Below are 24,419 nucleotides of genomic sequence, written 5' to 3' on the forward strand. Positions count from 1 at the left end.
CATTAGTGTTAACATTCCAAAGGCAAATGACACGGAGCACAAGGAGTGGAATGAAATAGCTGAACAGACACGGCAACCTGGCTAAGGATGTCAGTCTACTTATTAAGAAAGTTTAAGAACACAAAATGTGGCCTTCATGTTTGTGACATCAAAGCAAGATAAAAATGGATTAGATATGATTTAATGAATTAGTCCACTTTTGTAGAGATATGGCTTGTCTCCTATCCAGTTTTTCTCTTCACTGTTGGAGAGAGAGAGGGAGAGAGAGAGACAGAGAGAGAGAGAGAAAGAGAGAGAGACAGACAGAGACAGACAGAGACAGACAGAGACAGACAGAGAGAGACAGAGAGAGACAGAGAGAGACAGAGAGAGCGACAGAGAGAGAGACAGAGAGAGACAGAGCGAGAGAGCGAGAGAGAGACAGAGAGACAGAGAGAGACAGAGAGAGAGAGAGACAGAGAGAGAGAGAGAAACAGAGAGACAGAGAGAGACAGAGAGACCGAGAGAGACAGAGAGAGACAGAGAGAGAGAGAGAGACAGAGAGAGAGAGAGAGACAGAGAGAGACAGAGAGAGACAGAGAGCGCAAGAGAGAGAGAGAGAGACAGAGAGAGAGAGAGAGAGAGAGACAGAGAGAGCGAGAGAGAGATGGGAGGGGTACTCTAGAATTCCAAATGATATGTCGAGGTGCAAAGTTTCGTCCCATTTCAGTGGCATCCTTGAAATAAATGTTTTGCACTTTTCAGCAGAGCAAGGGACACTTATGTGGATAGAATTACAATGAGACCTTTAAACATCTAAGGAAATAATCTCTCCAACTCTTCTCCCTAAGAGTGTGTTTTCTACCAGCATGAGTTCGGAGTGCACAAGCTACTACAGCGCAGAGAATGTGTTTATGAATGGCTCTTCGTGTCCTAAAGAAGGGAGCGATCCGAGCGCGACATTCTGCTGCGGATTTAACGATATCAAGTATTGCTGTGATGATCCCAACAGCTTTTTCCCTTATGAGTATGGATACATGTGGTGGCTCAGGTACGTAAGGGATCTTTACTAGTCTTTATGATGGTGTGCTTTTTGGACATCGTTTTTGTAGAGTTATTGCAATGCTAGACTATGATGCTTTATTTTATCTCAAGAAACCACAAGATGAGAGACGTTGTTGATCATAATTATACAGCAAAGCGCACACGATTAAAATACACTAGAATGAAGGATATTTTTTAGGATACTGATAACAGATTTATAGGATCTTCACATTTCAATTGGTTTGCACTGGAGTTATGGTGATCTTATTAACTATAGGCTATTGTATGCCAAACTTATAGAAAGAAGGTGGTAAATACCTAAATTAAAATCTTGGAAGGACATTTCAAATCAAATCAAATCAAATATAATTGGCCACATACACATGGTCAGCAGATGTTATTGGTCACATACACATGGTCAGCAGATGTTATTGGCCACATACACATGGTCAGCAGATGTTATTGGTCACATACACATGGTCAGCAGATGTTATTGGTCACATACACATGGTCAGCAGATGTTATTATGAGTGTAGCGAAATGCTTGTGCTTCTAGTTCTGACAGTCCAGTAATATCTAACAAGTAATCTAACAATTCCCCAACAACTACCTAATACACACAAATCTAAAGGGGTGAATGGGAACATGTACATATAAATATATGGATGAGCGATGGCCGAGCAGCATAGGCAAGGTGCGGTATAAAATAGAGTATATATATATGATATGAGTAATGCAAGATATGTAAATATTATTAAAGTGGCATTAAAGGTCCACTGTTTAAAGTGACTAGTGATCCATTTGTTAAAGTGGCCAGTGATTAAGTCTCAGTGTAGGCAGCAGCCTCTGAGTTAGTGATTGCTGTTTAGCAGTCTGATTGGCCTTGAGATAGAAGCTATTCTTCAATCTCTCGGTCCCAGCTTTGATGCACCTGTACTGACCTCGCCTTCTGGATGATAGCGGGGTGAACAGGCAGTGGCTCGGGTGGTTGTTGTCCTTGATGATCTTTATGGCCTTCCTGTGACATCGGGTGCTGTAGGTGTCCTGGAGGGCAGGTAGTTTCCCCCGGTGATGCATTATGCAGACCGCACCACCCTCTGGAGAGCCTTGCGGGATGCTCCCGATTGTGGATCTGTAGAAGTTAGTCAGGCTTTTGGGTGACAAGCCACATTTCTTCAGCCTCCTGAGGTTGAAAGAGGCACTGTTGCAGTGTTTTTCCTGACACCACACTCTGAGGGCCCTCCCCTCCTCCCTGTAGGCTGACTCATCGTTGTTGGTCATCAAGCCCACTACTGTTGTGTTGTCTGCAAACTTGATGATTGAGTTGGAGGCGTGCATGGCCACGCAGTTGTGGGCGAACAGGGTGGTACAGGAGGGGGCTGAGCACGCACCCTTGTGGGGCCCCAGTGTTGAGGGTCAGCGAGGGGGAGATGTTGTTTCTTACCTTCACCACCAGGGGCGGCCGGTCAGAAAGTACAGATGGGATAGGGCAGTGTGCACTGTGATGGCTATTGCATTATCTGTGGACCTGTTAGGGCGGTATGCAAACTGAAGTGAGTCTAGGGTGGCCGGTGATATGATCCTTGACTAGTCTCTCAAAGCACTTTGGGGTCATTTAGAAATGTCCTTGTTTTTTAAAGAAAAGCAATTTTTTTGTCCATTTAAAATAACATCAAATTGATCAGAAATACAGTGTAGACATTGTTAATGTTGTAAATGACTATTGTAGCTGGAAACTGATGATTTTTAATGGAATATCCACATAGGTGTGCAGAGGCCCATTATCAGCAACCATCACTCCTTTGTTCCAATGGCACGCTGTGTTAGCTAATCCAAGTTTTTCATTTTAAAATGCTAAATTATCATTAGAAAACCCTTTTTCAATTATGTTAGCACAGCTAAAAACTGTTGTTCTGATTAAAGAAGCAATGGAACTGGCCTTCTTTAGACTAGTTGTGTATCTGGAGCATCAGTGTTTGTGGGTTCGATTACAGGCTCAAAATGGACAGAAACAAATAACTTTCTTCTGAAACTCTTCAGTCTATTCTTGTTCTGAGAAATGAAGTCTATTCCATGCGAGAAATTGCCAAGAAACTGAAGATCTCGTACAATGCTGTGTACTACTCCCATCACAGAACAGCGCAAACTGGCTCTAACCAGAATAGAAAGAGGAGTGGGAGACCCCGCTGCACAACTGAGCAAGAGGACAAGTACATTCGAGTGTCTAGTTTGAGAAACAGATGCCTCACAAGTCCTCAACTGGCAGCTTCATTAAATAGTCCCCACAAAACACCAGTCCCAACTTCAACAGTGAAGAGGTGACTCCGGGATGCTGGCCTTCTAGGCAGAGTTCCTCTGTCCAGTGTCTGTGTTCTTTTGCCCATCTTAATCTTTTAGTTTTAATTGGCCAGTCTGAGGTATGTATTTTTCCTTGCAACTCTGCCTAGAAGGCCAGCATCCCGAAGTCACCTCTTTACTGTTGAATGTTGAGACTCGCTCTTTCACTCTCTTTTGATGTGTTCTTCCTCTTTTTTCTCTCTCCTCATCTCTCTTTCTCCTCTTCCCTTCTCTCTACCCCTCTCCATTCCCTCCCTCTCACCCTCACCCCCCTTTCCTTCCCTCCCTCCCCAGCTTTGGGGCTCTGATAGGTCTGTCCATAGCAGCAGTGGTCCTCCTGGCCTTCCTCATCACAGTCTGTGTCCTCTGCTACCTCTTCATCGCCACTAAGCCCAGTCGCCTTGACAACGGCCTGCCACTACGACCACCAGGTAACACAAGTGACCAGAGGTGGCGACATACCATAATAATGGGCCAGCTACTGACATACAGTGCCTTGCGAAAGTATTCGGCCCCCTTGAACTTTGCGACCTTTTGCCACATTTCAGGCTTCAAACATAAAGATATAAAACTGTATTTTTTTGTGAAGAATCAACAACAAGTGGGACACAATCATGAAGTGGAACGACATTTATTGGATATTTCAAACTTTTTTAACAAATCAAAAACTGAAAAATTGGGCGTGCAAAATTATTCAGCCCCTTTACTTTCAGTGCAGCAAAATCTCTCCAGAAGTTCAGTGAGGATCTCTGAATGATCCAATGTTGACCTAAATGACTAATGATGATAAATACAATCCACCTGTGTGTAATCAAGTCTCCGTATAAATGCACCTGCACTGTGATAGTCTCAGAGGTCCGTTAAAAGCGCAGAGAGCATCATGAAGAACAAGGAACACACCAGGCAGGTCCGAGATACTGTTGTGAAGAAGTTTAAAGCCGGATTTGGATACAAAAAGATTTCCCAAGCTTTAAACATCCCAAGGAGCACTGTGCAAGCGATAATATTGAAATGGAAGGAGTATCAGACCACTGCAAATCTACCAAGACCTGGCCGTCCCTCTAAACTTTCAGCTCATACAAGGAGAAGACTGATCAGAGATGCAGCCAAGAGGCCCATGATCACTCTGGATGAACTGCAGAGATCTACAGCTGAGGTGGGAGACTCTGTCCATAGGACAACAATCAGTCGTATATTGCACAAATCTGGCCTTTATGGAAGAGTGGCAAGAAGAAAGCCATTTCTTAAAGATATCCATAAAAAGTGTTGTTTAAAGTTTGCTACAAGCCACCTGGGAGACACACCAAACATGTGGAAGAAGGTGCTCTGGTCAGATGAAACCAAAATTGAACTTTTTGGCAACAATGCAAAACGTTATGTTTGGCGTAAAAGCAACACAGCTGAACACACCATCCCCACTGTCAAACATGGTGGTGGCAGCATCATGGTTTGGGCCTGCTTTTCTTCAGCAGGGACAGGGAAGATGGTTAAAATTGATGGGAAGATGGATGGAGCCAAATACAGGACCATTCTGGAAGAAAACCTGATGGAGTCTGCAAAAGACCTGAGACTGGGACGGAGATTTGTCTTCCAACAAGACAATGATCCAAAACATAAAGCAAAATCTACAATGGAATGGTTCAATAATAAACATATCCAGGTGTTAGAATGGCCAAGTCAAAGTCCAGACCTGAATCCAATCGAGAATCTGTGGAAAGAACTGAAAACTGCTGTTCACAAATGCTCTCCATCCAACCTCACTGAGCTCGAGCTGTTTTGCAAGGAGGAATAGGAAAAATGTTCAGTCTCTCGATGTGCAAAACTGATAGAGACATACCCCAAGCGACTTACAGCTGTAATCGCAGCAAAAGGTGGCGCTACAAAGTATTAACTTAAGGGGGCTGAATAATTTTGCACGCTCAATTTTTCAGTTTTTGATTTGTTAAAAAAGTTTGAAATATCCAATAAATGTCGTTCCACTTCATGATTGTGTCCCACTTGTTGTTGATTCTTCACAAAAAAATACAGTTTTATATCTTTATGTTTGAAGCCTGAAATGTGGCAAAAGGTCGCAAAGTTCAAGGGGGCCGAATACTTTCGCAAGGCACTGTACCATAAAGATGGGCCAGCTAGTGAGATATCATCATTATTGTCTTGCTTGGGACATACCATAATGATGGGCCAGTAGTGACATACCATAATGATGGGCCAGTAGTGACATACCATAATGATGGGCCAGTAGGGACTTACCATAATGATGGGCCAGTAGTGACATACCATAATGATGGGCCAGTAGTGACATACCATAATGATGGGCCAGCTGGTGACATCCCATAATGATGGGCCAGCTAGTGATGTCTGGTTTCATAATGATGGGCCAGTTAGTGACATACCATAATGATGGGCCAGCTGGTGACATACCATAATGATGGGCCAGCTAGTGATGTCTGGTTTCATAATGATGGGCCAGTTAGTGACATACCATAATGATGGGCCAGCTGGTGACATACCATAATGATGGGCCAGCTAGTGATTTCTGGTTTCATAATGATTGGCCAGCTAGTGACATACCATAATGATGGGTCAGCTAGTGACATATCATAATGATAGGCCAGCTTGTGATGTCTGGTTTCATAATGATGGGCCAGCTAGTGACATACCATAATGATGGGCCAGCTAGTGACATACCATAATGATGGGTCAGCTAGTGACATACCATAATGATGGGCCAGCTAGTGATGTCTGGTTTCATAATGATGGGCCAGCTAGTGACATATCATAATGATGGGCCAGCTTGTGATGTCTGGTTTCATAATAATGGGCCAGCTAGTGACATACCATAATGATGGGCCAGCTGGTGAGATACCATAATGATGGGCCAGCTAGTGATGTCTGGTTGGGAATAAAAAAAGAGGACAGTAAAAACACACATTTCTATCTCACAATGAACAAGTACAGCTGCAGTGTGTGTGTGTGTGTCTGTGCGTGCGTGCATGTGTGCCTGCGTGTGTGTCTCGGTATTCCAGGGTTGGACCCCCGTGAGGGCCCCAGCCACTCCGGCCCAGCACCGTCCATCGGCCCTCAGGGCTTCAGGAAGCACTTCTTCAGCAGGAAGCTGGACTGTGACAACCAGCCACCCGACCCTGAGAGATTGTTCCAGAGGTGCTTCGTCACCACCGTCAACATGGAGGGCCCATCGTAGTGCTCTTAATATGTAGGGCACTTTGTAGGATGCTTAGGAGGTAATGGAGGGCCCTTCGTAGGACGCATAAAGGCCCAGTGCAGTCAAAAACGTGATTTATTTGTGTTTGATATATATTTAGGTTGGGATAATACTGTGACATTTTTTTAATAATGATGATGCCCTATTAGTGTAAGAGCTGTTTGTAAAAGACTGCCTGAAATTTCAGCCTGTTTTGGTGGGATGGAGTTTTGGCCTGACTGGTAACATCACCAGGCAGTAAATTGGTTAATAGATTAATAGGCCAATAAGAAAGAGAGTTCCAAAAACTCAGCCAATAACAGCTAGTTTTCAGTTTTCTCCTCCTCCTTTCAAAGCTCTTGCATGAGAAATTGCTCTTGTTAAGAAGCCATTGTTTCGTTTTGACCATTTTGATTCAAAACAGTCACATTAAGGTACTTAATTGTTACCCAGAAATGATTTGATATTAAGATAAAAATGTATGCATTGAGCCTTTAATATGAGGGGCGCTTCGTAGGACGCTGTCTCCTAAAGGCAGCCAGATGCTTACTTGTTCTGACTGGAAATGAGTGTATAGAAGACTACGCCACACAGTGGGAGGACTGGAGAAGCAACAACCATTAATGACCATGTTCTGTATGGACTGGAGTAGTACTGAGTTTGTCAACATTCAAACAGTGGTTGGCTGGTTAACCCACTCTAGAAACATTTCAGTTGAGCTTCTTTTTTACTGTTGATGAAAATAAACTTCAAAAACAGAAAGACAGAAGTCATACTGGACAACTGTGGAGCCGAAGCTTTGTCTGTCTTGCCTCACCTCTGTATTCCAATGTTGTTTGATGAAGCAAGGGAAAGGACAGAGGGAAATATTGATTAATTATTTTGTTTTGAGAAATCCATTTTAACTGTGTCTGATTTAACAGAAGCTCGTGTGTCTTCAAGACAGACACTCTCAGATAACAAGCTCCTCAAACCAGCATTACTGAACTTCAACATCGACAGTTTGTGTGATTCTTCACCTTCTATCTGGAAACTGTTTTCGATCGTCTACGTGTCTGTGTGTGAAATGTTTATTTGGTTGAGAATGTTGCCAATGGGACAACAAGTGTCTACAGCGTATTTGCATCCAATAGAACTGATAAGGAAGTAAATCAGACATAGCTCAACACATAACAAACAGAAAGCCTCAGAGTTCCAGTTACCTTAACTTGGCCCCTGTTTTCAAAACGTTCAAGGTGGAATCCATAACGGTAAAACTGCCACGTCCTTTTGCGATATTACAACAACAAATAAGTCACTCCCTCTGACATCTTCATCATCATCATCCCACGCGCGATAGACCAACAGCGTACGTACTGTAATTATTTATTTTCACGATGCTGGACACTCCACAACTCGGTTTCGTCAACAAAAACAATAACAAATGTGCTGGCGCGCACAGCGGCGTCGTTTGTCCTTATGTGGATTTCAGCTTTAAAAAGGTCATGTCTGCTATAATATAAAATACACGAAATTGCTTGTTGAAACATTGCATGTTGAACTGTCATCTGTAAACGGTCATGTTGGATTTTCTCAAAACATTGATCATGGCAGAGATGATAGAATGTTATGTTCCACCTCCTGTCCATGCTGCTGTCCCCATGTTCAGAAACACTTTCATTAATGTGGTCATTGTGTCACCAATTTGCCATATACAATGGTTGCATGCCATGAGGCATCAGTTGTGTGAGTCACTTCTTTGTTAGTCATTGCTTCAAATAGAGAGTAACTTGTCAAAGAGAAAAGATGTTGCACCTTTATGATGTGTTATCACAGCAGGCACCACGTTTTATGTTTTCGCAATCTATTAAAGTGTGTGGCTGAGTGCACAACACATTAAAATGTACTTACAAAAATAAATGCATGTGGCCTTTCAATATTCAAAGTGCTTTATAAAAATAAATAAAAATATTTCTTTATATACATTTGAAAAAAGTTTGAAGCAGATGCTATATCAATTTGTGATCAAACATGTACATAAGCTATCCAAGAGCACGGAGCTCTGACAACATCCCCATGTGGTTACATAAAACACAAACTCAAAACGGGACAACTGTTGACGAGATCGGGGGTGTTTGGAGCTCACCCTCTCCAACATGAACAGCAAAACACAGTGTATGTACATAAAGTATATACACATTATATATACACTGTATGTATCTATGTACATAATCTCCATAATATGCCTCCGGATAAAGAGGAACATAGGAATGAAGAGAGTAAAACCATTCTGCCACTCAGTGTTGATGACGTCACCATTTCCAACCACAATTAAGGGCTCTATTCAGTCTGTGAACCTGAAGCGTTACAGATTCCACAATAGAAATGTAAAGGTAATTTTCGACTGAGCCGACATACCGTGAATGCAGTCTCCGTTAAAATCTGGAACATTACATTTTCAATCACCTTGTAAATCTGAACTCCCAGAACGCGGATTGAAAAGAGCCCCGAGACATCAAACATCTCATCTTCTATTCTCCTGCACCTACAACTACGCTGTCCGGACTTCTTTCCCCATTCCCCTCATTATAAAAACAGTGTGATTAAAGCACTGAGTCAATAACAGGGAAGAAGGAGTAGACAGATGTCCATTATTTCTCTCATACACATGGTTCAATACAGTCCTTGAGAAGACAGAAAGATCAGCTCCAAAATAATATTATCTTCATCAAGCGAGGACCGCACAAACGAAGCGATCGATCGCTGGTGAAGATAAATGGGGGCGAGAACAAAGTCATCCCCCATAACCCCATACTTATCTTAAGAACGCTGCAGTAAACACATAAGTTGAAGCGACAGTAACATGAGCATGGTTACCATTTTTCCACTCATTAAAAAGTGTGTGGATGACGTCGATGACTGTTTGAGAATCCAATCAGTTTCCCACATTGATTCAATGTCGTCACATTGATTTGTTGTTGTTGTTGTTGTTGAAATGACATGGAAACAGTGTTAATTCAACCAGTTTTTACCCGGGGGGGGGGGCATGTCATCATCAACACTATGGATATATTGGGGCGGCAGGTAGCCATGGTTAGAATGTTGGACCAGTAACAAAGGTCGCTAGATTGAACCCCCGAGCTGACAAGGTAAAAACATCTGTCATTCTGCCCCCTGAACAAGGCAGTTAACCCACTGTACCTAGGCCGTCGTTGTAAATAAGAATTTGTTCTTAACCTACTTGCCAAGTTAAAATAAAAATATCTTCAGCTAGCTGATCTAGCTTCAGTCGAGTGGTCATTTACTTCCCAAATTAGAAATAAATCATTTACTACTCTTTCCTATTATTCTTTGTGACTCTGTGCTTTTTACACCCTGTTGGGGAAATGGTGATAATCATAAACATGTCGTGATGTATTATGTGATGCTAATCGAGGTTCACTAACAATAACATATATTGCATGGGAGGGTGATATGCATCTCCATGTTTCTGCCTCTTCACTAACCTCGTCCTCAGGCTATTGTGCACAGTGCATATAGGCCTGGGATATCAACCAATCAAAAGTTGGCCTTGGTGTGCGTGACCATAGAACTCTAATAGGAATTTAATTTTAGCGAATCACAAGACTGCGAGGCGTGGCTCTGTGCTTGTGTTGTGCTAGCGTACGGGGAGGGTTAGGGGAAGGTGTTGTGGGAGATGATTGGTTTAAACCAGTGCCTTACGGTATGCGCTGGGAGTTTCTCCCGGCTCTCTGTACTGGCTAACGAAGGCCAAGTTTGACTCTCTGGTCCACCAGGCTCTCTGCGCATTTGGGCAGAGGTGTCAGGGAATGAGAATCTTCACAAGTCAGTATTTTCTCCTGTTCATCCACAAACATACTGCAGCACAAAGGCTGTTTACACAGGAAGCCTAATCCTGATATTTTCCCAATTATTGGCAAAAAAATCTGAGTTGATTGATGTAAACGCAGCCAAATCAACCCCATGTCCCTTTCTCAGTTAATTGTCTCGCACCCCTCTAGCCTACCCTCGCACCCCTCTAGCCTACCCTCGCACCCCTCTAGCCTACCCTCGCACCCCTCTAGCCTACTCTCGCACCCCTCTAGCCTACTCTCGCACCCCTCTAGCCTACTCTCGCACCCCTCTAGCCTACCCTCGCACCCCTCTAGCCTACCCTCGCACCCCTCTAGCCTACTCTCGCACCCCTCTGACTATTAACATCTACTCAAACACACCAAATTCTTTCAGTTTCAGACATTAGCAGACATTAGCAAACTGACAATTTTGTCAGATGAGCCAAACTTCTTGATATTTGGCTGATTAGTTGTTGTGTGGAAGGTAACCGAACGCTTTCAGATTCCACGGTCTCTCTTCTGATGACTCTGATGAGCTTCTCTCTAGGATGTCATTTCACAAAACAGCAGTATTTTTCTCAGGCAGGGTTTTTGGGTAAAACGGTAAGTGGCCAGACCTGACACTCTGTACTGCAGGCCTAACGTGATCAAAGACTGCATGAGTGTCAATCAGATGTCATTTTTCAGCCCCAGAGGGAGCCATGTAACAGCATGGAAGACATTCAACAACATGGAGAATTTATCAGCGCCTCAGGTTACAGAATGTAGCCTAGATGTTGAAAGGGGTTGCCTTGGGAAAATGGTACATTAATTGCCTATGACTGGTAGTGAACAAGAGGACCATCATGGTACTATGATTTCAATCATCACGGTGCAGTAGAAAAGGGGAGTCCAGGAATGGCTGCAATGACAAGTTGGCTGCCATTATCAGCCAATGACAATCCCCGATTGGTCGAGTCATGACAGGAAAGACATGAGTGAATGAATGGATAAAATATACTAATTAGTTCACAACCCATTTTTCATGAGAGCAGCAGGATGTCTGATGTCACAGTGCTCCCGGGTGGCGCAGCAATGTAAGACACTGCATCTCAGTGCTAGAGGCGTCTCTACAGACCCTGGTTCGATTCCAGGCTGTAATCACAACCGGACGGATTTGGGAGTCCCATAGGAAGGCGCACAATTAGCCCAGCGTTGTCCGGGTTTGGATTTGGCCGGGGTAAACCGTCATTGCAAATAAGAATTTGTTCTTAACGGACTTGCCTAGTTAAAATAAATTAAAATAAATAGGGCTCTGGTCATAAGTAGTTGTCTATATGGGGAATAGGATGCCATTTCAGGAGCAACCAAATGGCTTCGGAGGTTTTGTTCTCATCTAAGAGCTTTGTCTCTATGACAACCAACCTACTGAGGGTTCTAAGTGGTAAAAGACAGCCCTCTAGTGGACAAGGTGTATTTTACAAGCAAACCATTAACCAGAAGACATGGGTGAAATTGAATGGCTAAAATATACGAATTAGTTCACAACCCATTTTTCGTGGGTTGTCTGAGGTCCCAGTGCTCCCGAGTGGCGCAGCAGTCTAAAGGCACTGCATCTCAGTGCTAGAGGCATCACCACAGACCCTGGTTCATTTCCAGGCTGTAATCACAACCGGCCATGATTGGGGAGTCCCATAGGGCGGTGCACAATTGGCCCAGCGTCGTCCAGGTTTTGGCCAGTGTAGGCCATCATTGTAACTTACTTGCCTAGTTAATAAAACATATAAAGAAAAGATTCTGGTATCAAATGAGAAGTATTTACATACTTTTTCAAATCTAATTTCACACTTTTAAAATAGATGCCACACAAAAACCATTGATTTAAAAGTTTAACAAACCATACAACTCTATTCACAAGGACTACTTTGAATAAATATTTCACAAAAACATATTTACTGGAAGAACTGCGCAGATGCAACGTTTGGTAACAGAATTACGGTAAAATCTCCCTGTTTATGCAACGTTTGGTAACAGAATTACGGTAAAATCTCCCTGTTTATGCAACGTTTGGTAACAGAATTACGGTAAAATCTCCCTGTTTATGCAACGTTTCCCCAAAAATGTAAATCAGGTAACAGGATTATGGGTCCCTGATCTGTACTATACAGAAATGCATAATTATGGATAATGTATGAATGTCATTCTCTTCACAGTGATGTATCCTACGCAGGTATGTGGTAGTAGAGTAGTGGCCTGAGGGCAAACACTACCTGTTGTTAAAAGTGACATGAAATGTCTGTCATGTAATATATTGTTGTTGTATATAAACTGCCTTAATGTTGCTGGACTCCGGGAAGAGTAGCTGCTGCCATGGCAGGAACTAATGGTGATCCTTAATAAACCCCAGGAAGAGTAGCTGCTGCCATGGCAGGAACTAATGGTGATCCTTAATAAACCCCAGGAAGAGTAGCTGCTGCCATGGCAGGAACTAATGGTGATCCATAATAAACCCCAGGAAGAGTAGCTGCTGCCTTGGCAGGAACTACATGGTGATCCTTAATAAACCCCAGGAAGAGTAGCTGCTGCCTTGGCAGGAACTAATGGTGATCCATAATAAACCCCAGGAAGAGTAGCTGCTGCCTTGGCAGGAACTACATGGTGATCCTTAATAAACCCCAGGAAGAGTAGCTTCTGCCTTGGCAGGAACTAATGGGGATCCATAATAAACCCCAGGAAGAGTAGCTGCTGCCTTGGCAGGAACTACATGGTGATCCTTAATAAACCCCAGGAAGAGTAGCTGCTGCCTTGGCAGGAACTAATGGTGATCCTTAATAAACCCCAGGAAGAGTAGCTGCTGCCTTGGCAGGAACTAATGGTGATCCATAATAAACCCCAGGAAGAGTAGCTGCTGCCTTGGCAGGAACTAATGGTGATCCTTAATAAACCCCAGGAAGAGTAGCTGCTGCCTTGGCAGGAACTAATGGTGATCCATAATAAACCCCAGGAAGAGTAGCTGCTGCCTTGGCAGGAACTAATGGTTATCCATAATAAACCCCAGGAAGAGTAGCTGCTGCCTTGGCAGGAACTAATGGTGATCCATAATAAACCCCAGGAAGAGTAGCTGCTGCCATGGCAGAACTAAATGGTGATCCATCCATAGCATTCTCCTGGTATCCGCCAAACCCAGATTTCTCAGTCGGACTGCCTGATGGTGAAGCGTGACTCATCACTTCAAAGAAAGTGTTTCCACTTCTCCAAAGTCCAATTGTGGCGAGATTTACACCACTCCAGCTGATGCTTGGCATTGCACATGGTGATCTTAGGCTTGTGTGAGGCTGCTCGGCCATGGAAACCTATTTCATGAAGCTCCCGACAAACAGTTATTGTGCTGATGTTGCTTCCAGAGGCCGTTTGGAACTCGGTAGTGAGTGTTGCAACAGAGGACAGACGATTTTTACACGCTTCAGCACTTGGCGGTCCCGTTCTGTGAGCTTGTGTGGCCTACCACTTCACGGCTGAGCCGTTGTTGCTCTTAAACGTTTCCACTTCACACTAACAGCACTTACAGTTGACCGGGGAAGCTCTAGCAGGGTAGAAATTTGACAAACTGACTTGTTGGAAAGGTGGCATCCTATGAGGGTGTCACGTTGAAAGTCACTGAGCTCTTCAAATAAAAAACTTTTTTTTTAAAGAAAGACAAAAGTTAAGACAGTAGATTCTCTCACTGGCTACTGCCAATGTTTGTCTATGGAGATTGCATGTCGGTGTGCTCTATTTTATACACCCGTCATGAACGGGTGTGGCTGGTGGCTGAAATAGCCAAATCCACTAATTTAAAGGGTTGTCCACATGCTTTTGGCCATACAGCATACCTGTGATGCACACAAAGTACTTTATTTCAACACAAAATCACCCTTCAATAACACAACTGCGTGTAAGGGACAATCTCATTAAAAACATGGTGAAACGCTTGTAACCAACCATAAAGGGTCATAATTATTTCCTCCATCTTACCTCCTTTAAAAAGGGCCAATCTAGCAGTTGAAACAAAATCGAAGTATTTGTCTCCACCCGTTTCGGTAAAAAGCGGGGGGGGGGTTGAGCTGAAGAAACGTAATCACTCAAATTCCTAGAGATATGGATGCAGGGACTGACCATCCATGACATCAAAATTGAAGTTTTCACCATGTCATTAGGATATAGTGTTTTGTTTACATTTAGATTGTTTACAAACATTGGAGTAAAACAAGCTTATATTTCTGGTTCTGATGGTGTAAAACTAAGCTCCTGAGGCATTTTCAAGTCATATTCTTCTAGAATTAAATGGTACTGTATCATTACTTTAAAATGTCCAAAAATGAATCTAGCAACTGTAGATTGCCCCTTTAAATGTTCAGGAAAGTGGCCTCTTCGTGTATGAAATATAGACAACCATTAAAACACACTAAGCATAAGATCTCCGTTAAACTAGAGGCTCTATATGTAAATATGAATATAATGAATGTGGTGATTGACGATATTATCTATGTACAGAATAAATATTAAATAATTGGTCTACAGATGAACAGTGAAATCGGAGATGAAAGTCTGTGTTTGTTTGATCCGTCATAAGGTTATTAAAACACTTATCTCGTTGAAATTGTTTTGAAACCCTACGACCAAAATATACAAATATTACACAAGTGGTCAGGTAAAAATACTAATCATTTACAAAAACTTCAACATTATGGGCCTCCATTTTCTGTACGATGTGCAGTGTCTGACTAGCCCGGACGACAGAAGACCTACTCTGTTATGTAGAGACCAGGGTTGGGGTCAAATTCCATTTGAATTACAGTCAACTCAACAAGTACACTGAAAAGCAGATTCTAATTCTAGTCCATGCTTTTCAATGAGGAAAATGTGGAATTGGAATGAATTGAATTGAAATTGATCCCAACCCTGACAGAATTAACATCAGGAGGTTAGAAAGACACTCAAATAATACTTCATCAACACCTTTTGGGGAATATTGGACTGACTACAGATTTTGGGGGATATTGGAGTGACTACAGCTTTTGGGGGATATTGGAGTGACTACAGATTTTGGGGGATATTGGACTGACTACACCTTTTGGGGGATATTGGACTGACTACACCTTTTGAGGGATATTGGACTGACTAAACCTTTTGAGGAATATTGGACTGACTAAACCTTTTGGGGGATATTGGACTGACTACACCTTTTGGGGAATATTGGACTGACTAAACCTTTTGGGGGATATTGGACTGACTACACCTTTTGGGGGATATTGGACTGACTAAACCTTTTGAGGAATATTGGACTGACTAAACCTTTTGAGGAATATTGGACTGACTAAACCTTTTGAGGAATATTGGACTGACTAAACCTTTTGAGGAATATTGGACTGACTAAACCTTTTGGGGGATATTGGACTGACTACACCTTTTGAGGGATATTGGACTGACTAAACCTTTTGAGGAATATTGGACTGACTAAACCTTTTGAGGAATATTGGACTGACTAAACCTTTTGAGGAATATTGGACTGACTAAACCTTTTGAGGAATATTGGACTGACTAAACCTTTTGGGGGATATTGGACTGACTACACCTTTTGGGGAATATTGGACTGACTAAACCTTTTGGGGGATATTGGACTGACTACACCTTTTGGGGGATATTGGACTGACTATACCTTTTGAGGGATATTGGACTGACTAAACCTTTTGGGGGATATTGGACTGACTACACCTTTTGAGGAATATTGGACTGACTAAACCTTTTGAGGAATATTGGACTGACTAAACCTTTTGGGGGATATTGGACTGACTACACCTTTTGAGGGATATTAGACTGACTACACCTTTTGACTGAGCATTGCACTACAGCTTTTCAGGGATCATTGAAGTTGTTTGAGATTCAACTCTAGACCACCACAAAGAAATGGAGAACATACACAGAGTAAATATGATCAGGAACACATTTCTAATACCGGGTTAAATCCTTCTTTAACCCGTCTCCTCCCCTCCTTCTTTAACCCGTCTCCTCCCCTCCTTCTTTAACCCGTCTCCTCCCCTCCTTCTTTAACCCGTCTCCTCCCCTTCATCTACACTTATTGAAGTGGATTTAACAAGTGACATCAATAAGGGACCATAGCTTTCACCTGGATTCACCTGGTCAGTCTATGTCATTGAGAGAGCAGGTGCTCATAATGTTTTGTATACTCAAGTGTCTAACGAGTTTACAGCGGCTCCTCCTAGTGGTCATCAGCTCACTATGGTGATATTCTCAGCACTAGTCTCTATCTAGCCATGCTGCAGTGTACAGAAGAACAGGCCTTTCTCTCATTGCAGCATGGCCATCTAGTGAAAACTGTTGTCAACCTAAAGTATGGAACATGGACTGAATAGACTGATGTAAGGCTATGTCTCAAATGGCAGTCTATTCCCTATATAGTGCACTATGTTTTGGTCCCAAATGGCAGTCTATTCCCTATATAGTGCTGATGGATTCTATTAAAAATGTAACATGTTTCAAGTTAAACTGTCGTTTGTTTGTATCCTGTTTAGTGAAAGATTACTGTGAGTATTAATGGAGTTCAGGCCATGAAACTGTGTGTATGCTAGTTTAGAAATGTTGAACTAATCAGATAAGAGGAAATTGCCTAGGATCAGAGGGCAGGGTCAGGCCCAGAACAGAAGATGGACGGCGTGTGATTCTGACATCTAGCTAAACAAAAAGAGGAGCATGGACATTCCACAAGGGAAAGGAGGGAATCTCTTTGGGGCCATAAAATGTATAGTTGGGGAGGTGACACCTACATGTGAAGAGTATAAACTGTATAGCTGGGGAGGTGACACCTACAAGGGAAGAGTATAATAAAATGTATAGCTGGGGAGGTGACACCTACAAGGGAAGAGTATAAACTGTATTGCTGGGAGGTGACACCTACAAGGGAAGAGTATAATAAAATGTATAGCTGGGGAGGTGACACCTACAAGGGAAGAGTATAATAAAATGTATAGCTGGGGAGGTGACACCTACAAGGGAAGAGTATAATAAAATGTATAGCTGGGGAGTTGACACCTACAAGGGAAGAGTATAATAAAATGTATAGCTGGGGAGGTGACACCTACAAGGGAAGAGTATAATAAAATGTATAGCTGGGGAGGTGACACCTACAAGGGAAGAGTATAATAAAATGTATAGCTGGGGAGGTGACACCTACAAGGGAAGAGTATAATAAAATGTATAGTTGGGGAGGTGACACCTACAAGGGAAGAGTATAATAAAATGTATAGCTGGGGAGGTGACACCTACAAGGGAAGAGTATAATAAAATGTATAGTTGGGGAGGTGACACCTACAAGGGAAGAGTATAATAAAATGTATAGCTGGGGAGGTGACACCTACAAGGGAAGAGTATAATAAAATGTATAGCTGGGGAGGTGACACCTACAAGGGAAGAGTAAAATAAAATGTATAGTTGGGGAGGTGACACCTACAAGGGAAGAGTATAATAAAATGTATAGCTGGGGAGGTGACACCTACAAGGGAAGAGTATAATAAAATGTATAGTTGGGGAGGTGACACCTACAAGGGAAGAGTATAAACTGTATAGCTGGGGAGGTGACACCTACAAGGGAAGAGTATAATAAACTGTATAGCTGGGGAGGTGACACCTACAAGGGAAGAGTATAATAAAATGTATAGCTGGGGAGGTGACACCTACATGTGAAGAGTATAAACTGTATAGCTGGGGAGGTGACACCTACATGTGAAGAGTATAAACTGTATAGCTGGGGAGGTGACACCTACAAGGGAAGAGTATAATAAAATGTATAGCTGGGGAGGTGACACCTACAAGGGAAGAGTATAAACTGTATAGCTGGGGAGGTGACACCTACATGTGAAGAGTATAAACTGTATAGCTGGGGAGGTGACACCTACATGTGAAGAGTATAAACTGTATAGCTGGGGAGGTGACACCTACATGTGAAGAGTATAAACTGTATAGCTGGGGAGGTGACACCTACAAGGGAAGAGTATAAACTGTATAGCTGGGGAGGTGACACCTACAAGGGAAGAGTATAATAAAATGTATAGCTGGGGAGGTGACACCTACATGTGAAGAGTATAAACTGTATAGCTGGGGAGGTGACACCTACATGTGAAGAGTATAAACTGTATAGCTGGGGAGGTGACACCTACATGTGAAGAGTATAAACTGTATAGCTGGGGAGGTGACACCTACATGTGAAGAGTATAAACTGTATAGCTGGGGAGGTGACACCTACATGTGAAGAGTATAAACTGTATAGCTGGGGAGGTGACACCTACATGTGAAGAGTATAAACTGTATAGCTGGGGAGGTGACACCTACAAGGGAAGAGTATAATAAAATGTATAGCTGGGGAGGTGACACCTACAAGGGAAGAGTATAATAACATGTATAGCTGGGGAGGTGACACCTACAAGGGAAGAGTATAATAAAATGTATAGCTGGGGAGGTGACACCTACAAGGGAAGAGTATAAACTGTATAGCTGGGGAGGTGACACCTACATGTGAAGAGTATAAACTGTATAGCTGGGGAGGTGACACCTACAAGGGAAGAGTATAATAAAATGTATAGCTGGGGAGGTGACACCTACAAGGGAAGAGTATAATAAAATGTATAGCTGGGGAGGTGACACCTACAAGGGAAGAGTATAATAAAATGTATAGCTGGGGAGATGACACCTACAAGGGAAGAGTATAAACTGTATAGCTGGGGAGGTGACACCTACAAGGGAAGAGTATAATAAAATGTATAGCTGGGGAGGTGACACCTACAAGGGAAGAGTATAATAAAATGTATAGCTGGGGAGATGACACCTACAAGGGAAGAGTATAAACTGTATAGCTGGGGAGGTGACACCTACATGTGAAGAGTATAAACTGTATAGCTGGGGAGGTGACACCTACATGTGAAGAGTATAAACTGTATAGCTGGGGAGGTGACACCTACAAGGGAAGAGTATAAACTGTATAGCTGGGGAGGTGACACCTACAAGGGAAGAGTATAATAAAATGTATAGCTGGGGAGGTGACACCTACAAGGGAAGAGTATAATAAAATGTATAGCTGGGGAGGTGACACCTACAAGGGAAGAGTATAATAAAATGTATAGCTGGGGAGGTGACACCTACAAGGGAAGAGTATAATAAAATGTATAGCTGGGGAGGTGACACCTACAAGGGAAGAGTATAATAAAATGTATAGCTGGGGAGGTGACACCTACAAGGGAAGAGTATAATAAAATGTATAGTTGGGGAGGTGACACCTACAAGGGAAGAGTATAATAAAATGTATAGCTGGGGAGGTGACACCTACAAGGGAAGAGTATAATAAAATGTATAGTTGGGGAGGTGACACCTACAAGGGAAGAGTATAAACTGTATAGCTGGGGAGGTGACACCTACAAGGGAAGAGTATAATAAAATGTATAGCTGGGGAGGTGACACCTACAAGGGAAGAGTATAATAAAATGTATAGCTGGGGAGGTGACACCTACAAGGGAAGAGTATAATAAACTGTATAGCTGGGGAGGTGACACCTACAAGGGAAGAGTATAATAAAATGTATAGCTGGGGAGGTGACACCTACATGTGAAGAGTATAAACTGTATAGCTGGGGAGGTGACACCTACATGTGAAGAGTATAAACTGTATAGCTGGGGAGGTGACACCTACAAGGGAAGAGTATAATAAAATGTATAGCTGGGGAGGTGACACCTACAAGGGAAGAGTATAAACTGTATAGCTGGGGAGGTGACACCTACATGTGAAGAGTATAAACTGTATAGCTGGGGAGGTGACACCTACATGTGAAGAGTATAAACTGTATAGCTGGGGAGGTGACACCTACATGTGAAGAGTATAAACTGTATAGCTGGGGAGGTGACACCTACAAGGGAAGAGTATAAACTGTATAGCTGGGGAGGTGACACCTACAAGGGAAGAGTATAATAAAATGTATAGCTGGGGAGGTGACACCTACATGTGAAGAGTATAAACTGTATAGCTGGGGAGGTGACACCTACATGTGAAGAGTATAAACTGTATAGCTGGGGAGGTGACACCTACATGTGAAGAGTATAAACTGTATAGCTGGGGAGGTGACACCTACATGTGAAGAGTATAAACTGTATAGCTGGGGAGGTGACACCTACATGTGAAGAGTATAAACTGTATAGCTGGGGAGGTGACACCTACATGTGAAGAGTATAAACTGTATAGCTGGGGAGGTGACACCTACAAGGGAAGAGTATAATAAAATGTATAGCTGGGGAGGTGACACCTACAAGGGAAGAGTATAATAAAATGTATAGCTGGGGAGGTGACACCTACAAGGGAAGAGTATAAACTGTATAGCTGGGGAGGTGACACCTACATGTGAAGAGTATAAACTGTATAGCTGGGGAGGTGACACCTACATGTGAAGAGTATAAACTGTATAGCTGGGGAGGTGACACCTACATGTGAAGAGTATAAACTGTATAGCTGGGGAGGTGACACCTACATGTGAAGAGTATAAACTGTATAGCTGGGGAGGTGACACCTACAAGGGAAGAGTATAAACTGTATAGCTGGGGAGGTGACACCTACAAGGGAAGAGTATAATAAAATGTATAGCTGGGGAGGTGACACCTACAAGGGAAGAGTATAATAAAATGTATAGCTGGGGAGGTGACACCTACAAGGGAAGAGTATAATAAAATGTATAGCTGGGGAGGTGACACCTACAAGGGAAGAGTATAATAAAATGTATAGCTGGGGAGGTGACACCTACAAGGGAAGAGTATAATAACATGTATAGCTGGGGAGGTGACACCTACAAGGGAAGAGTATAATAAAATGTATAGCTGGGGAGGTGACACCTACAAGGGAAGAGTATAAACTGTATAGCTGGGGAGGTGACACCTACATGTGAAGAGTATAAACTGTATAGCTGGGGAGGTGACACCTACATGTGAAGAGTATAAACTGTATAGCTGGGGAGGTGACACCTACATGTGAAGAGTATAAACTGTATAGCTGGGGAGGTGACACCTACAAGGGAAGAGTATAAACTGTATAGCTGGGGAGGTGACACCTACAAGGGAAGAGTATAATAAAATGTATAGCTGGGGAGGTGACACCTACAAGGGAAGAGTATAATAAAATGTATAGCTGGGGAGGTGACACCTACAAGGGAAGAGTATAATAAAATGTATAGCTGGGGAGGTGACACCTACAAGGGAAGAGTATAATAAAATGTATAGCTGGGGAGGTGACACCTACAAGGGAAGAGTATAATAAAATGTATAGCTGGGGAGGTGACACCTACAAGGGAAGAGTATAATAAAATGTATAGTTGGGGAGGTGACACCTACAAGGGAAGAGTATAATAAAATGTATAGCTGGGGAGGTGACACCTACAAGGGAAGAGTATAATAAAATGTATAGTTGGGGAGGTGACACCTACAAGGGAAGAGTATAAACTGTATAGCTGGGGAGGTGACACCTACAAGGGAAGAGTATAATAAAATGTATAGCTGGGGAGGTGACACCTACAAGGGAAGAGTATAATAAAATGTATAGCTGGGGAGGTGACACCTACAAGGGAAGAGTATAATAAACTGTATAGCTGGGGAGGTGACACCTACAAGGGAAGAGTATAATAAAATGTATAGCTGGGGAGGTGACACCTACATGTGAAGAGTATAAACTGTATAGCTGGGGAGGTGACACCTACATGTGAAGAGTATAAACTGTATAGCTGGGGAGGTGACACCTACAAGGGAAGAGTATAATAAAATGTATAGCTGGGGAGGTGACACCTACAAGGGAAGAGTATAAACTGTATAGCTGGGGAGGTGACACCTACATGTGAAGAGTATAAACTGTATAGCTGGGGAGGTGACACCTACATGTGAAGAGTATAAACTGTATAGCTGGGGAGGTGACACCTACATGTGAAGAGTATAAACTGTATAGCTGGGGAGGTGACACCTACAAGGGAAGAGTATAAACTGTATAGCTGGGGAGGTGACACCTACAAGGGAAGAGTATAATAAAATGTATAGCTGGGGAGGTGACACCTACATGTGAAGAGTATAAACTGTATAGCTGGGGAGGTGACACCTACATGTGAAGAGTATAAACTGTATAGCTGGGGAGGTGACACCTACATGTGAAGAGTATAAACTGTATAGCTGGGGAGGTGACACCTACATGTGAAGAGTATAAACTGTATAGCTGGGGAGGTGACACCTACATGTGAAGAGTATAAACTGTATAGCTGGGGAGGTGACACCTACATGTGAAGAGTATAAACTGTATAGCTGGGGAGGTGACACCTACAAGGGAAGAGTATAATAAAATGTATAGCTGGGGAGGTGACACCTACAAGGGAAGAGTATAATAAAATGTATAGCTGGGGAGGTGACACCTACAAGGGAAGAGTATAAACTGTATAGCTGGGGAGGTGACACCTACATGTGAAGAGTATAAACTGTATAGCTGGGGAGGTGACACCTACATGTGAAGAGTATAAACTGTATAGCTGGGGAGGTGACACCTACATGTGAAGAGTATAAACTGTATAGCTGGGGAGGTGACACCTACATGTGAAGAGTATAAACTGTATAGCTGGGGAGGTGACACCTACAAGGGAAGAGTATAAACTGTATAGCTGGGGAGGTGACACCTACAAGGGAAGAGTATAATAAAATGTATAGCTGGGGAGGTGACACCTACAAGGGAAGAGTATAATAAAATGTATAGCTGGGGAGGTGACACCTACAAGGGAAGAGTATAATAAAATGTATAGCTGGGGAGGTGACACCTACAAGGGAAGAGTATAATAAAATGTATAGCTGGGGAGGTGACACCTACAAGGGAAGAGTATAATAACATGTATAGCTGGGGAGGTGACACCTACAAGGGAAGAGTATAATAAAATGTATAGCTGGGGAGGTGACACCTACAAGGGAAGAGTATAAACTGTATAGCTGGGGAGGTGACACCTACATGTGAAGAGTATAAACTGTATAGCTGGGGAGGTGACACCTACATGTGAAGAGTATAAACTGTATAGCTGGGGAGGTGACACCTACAAGGGAAGAGTATAAACTGTATAGCTGGGGAGGTGACACCTACAAGGGAAGAGTATAATAAAATGTATAGCTGGGGAGGTGACACCTACAAGGGAAGAGTATAAACTGTATAGCTGGGGAGGTGACACCTACAAGGGAAGAGTATAATAAAATGTATAGCTGGGGAGGTGACACCTACAAGGGAAGAGTATAAACTGTATAGCTGGGGAGGTGACACCTACAAGGGAAGAGTATAATAAAATGTATAGCTGGGGAGGTGACACCTACAAGGGAAGAGTATAATAAAATGTATAGCTGGGGAGGTGACACCTACAAGGGAAGAGTATAATAAAATGTATAGCTGGGGAGGTGACACCTACAAGGGAAGAGTATAATAAAATGTATAGCTGGGGAGGTGACACCTACAAGGGAAGAGTATAATAAAATGTATAGCTGGGGAGGTGACACCTACAAGGGAAGAGTATAATAAAATGTATAGCTGGGGAGGTGACACCTACAAGGGAAGAGTATAATAAAATGTATAGTTGGGGAGGTGACACCTACAAGGGAAGAGTATAATAAAATGTATAGCTGGGGAGGTGACACCTACAAGGGAAGAGTATAATAAAATGTATAGTTGGGGAGGTGACACCTACAAGGGAAGAGTATAATAAAATGTATAGCTGGGGAGGTGACACCTACAAGGGAAGAGTATAATAAAATGTATAGCTGGGGAGGTGACACCTACAAGGGAAGAGTATAATAAAATGTATAGCTGGGGAGGTGACACCTACAAGGGAAGAGTATAATAAAATGTATAGCTGGGGAGGTGACACCTACAAGGGAAGAGTATAAACTGTATAGCTGGGGAGGTGACACCTACAAGGGAAGAGTATAATAAAATGTATAGCTGGGGAGGTGACA

At 42.8% G+C, this 24,419-nt stretch overlaps 1 protein-coding gene and 1 long non-coding RNA gene across 2 annotated transcripts; one reads left to right on the plus strand and one right to left on the minus strand.

Moving 5' to 3' along the window:
• The first annotated feature begins 586 nt into the window (after nucleotides 1–586).
• On the plus strand, nucleotides 587–9,819 carry LOC110530773 (protein shisa-like-2A). The gene is made up of 3 exons (XM_036986516.2): nucleotides 587–1,030; nucleotides 3,655–3,791; nucleotides 6,387–9,819. The coding sequence occupies exons 1-3, from the start codon at nucleotides 849–851 to the stop codon at nucleotides 6,560–6,562; spliced, it is 495 nt and encodes a 164-aa protein (XP_036842411.1). The 5' UTR covers nucleotides 587–848; the 3' UTR covers nucleotides 6,563–9,819.
• A 4,428-nt stretch (nucleotides 9,820–14,247) lies between these two features.
• Nucleotides 14,248–20,024, minus strand: LOC149982162 (uncharacterized). The gene is made up of 2 exons (XR_016482677.1): nucleotides 15,653–20,024; nucleotides 14,248–15,568 (listed from the first exon to the last, which is right to left on the minus strand). It is a non-coding gene; the product is annotated as an uncharacterized LOC149982162 (long non-coding RNA).
• Nucleotides 20,025–24,419: the final 4,395 nt, after the last annotated feature.

This window comes from Oncorhynchus mykiss, chromosome 8 (assembly GCF_057628025.1).
Source record: "Oncorhynchus mykiss isolate SJ-2025 chromosome 8, ASM5762802v1, whole genome shotgun sequence".
Lineage (NCBI taxonomy): Eukaryota > Metazoa > Chordata > Actinopteri > Salmoniformes > Salmonidae > Oncorhynchus > Oncorhynchus mykiss.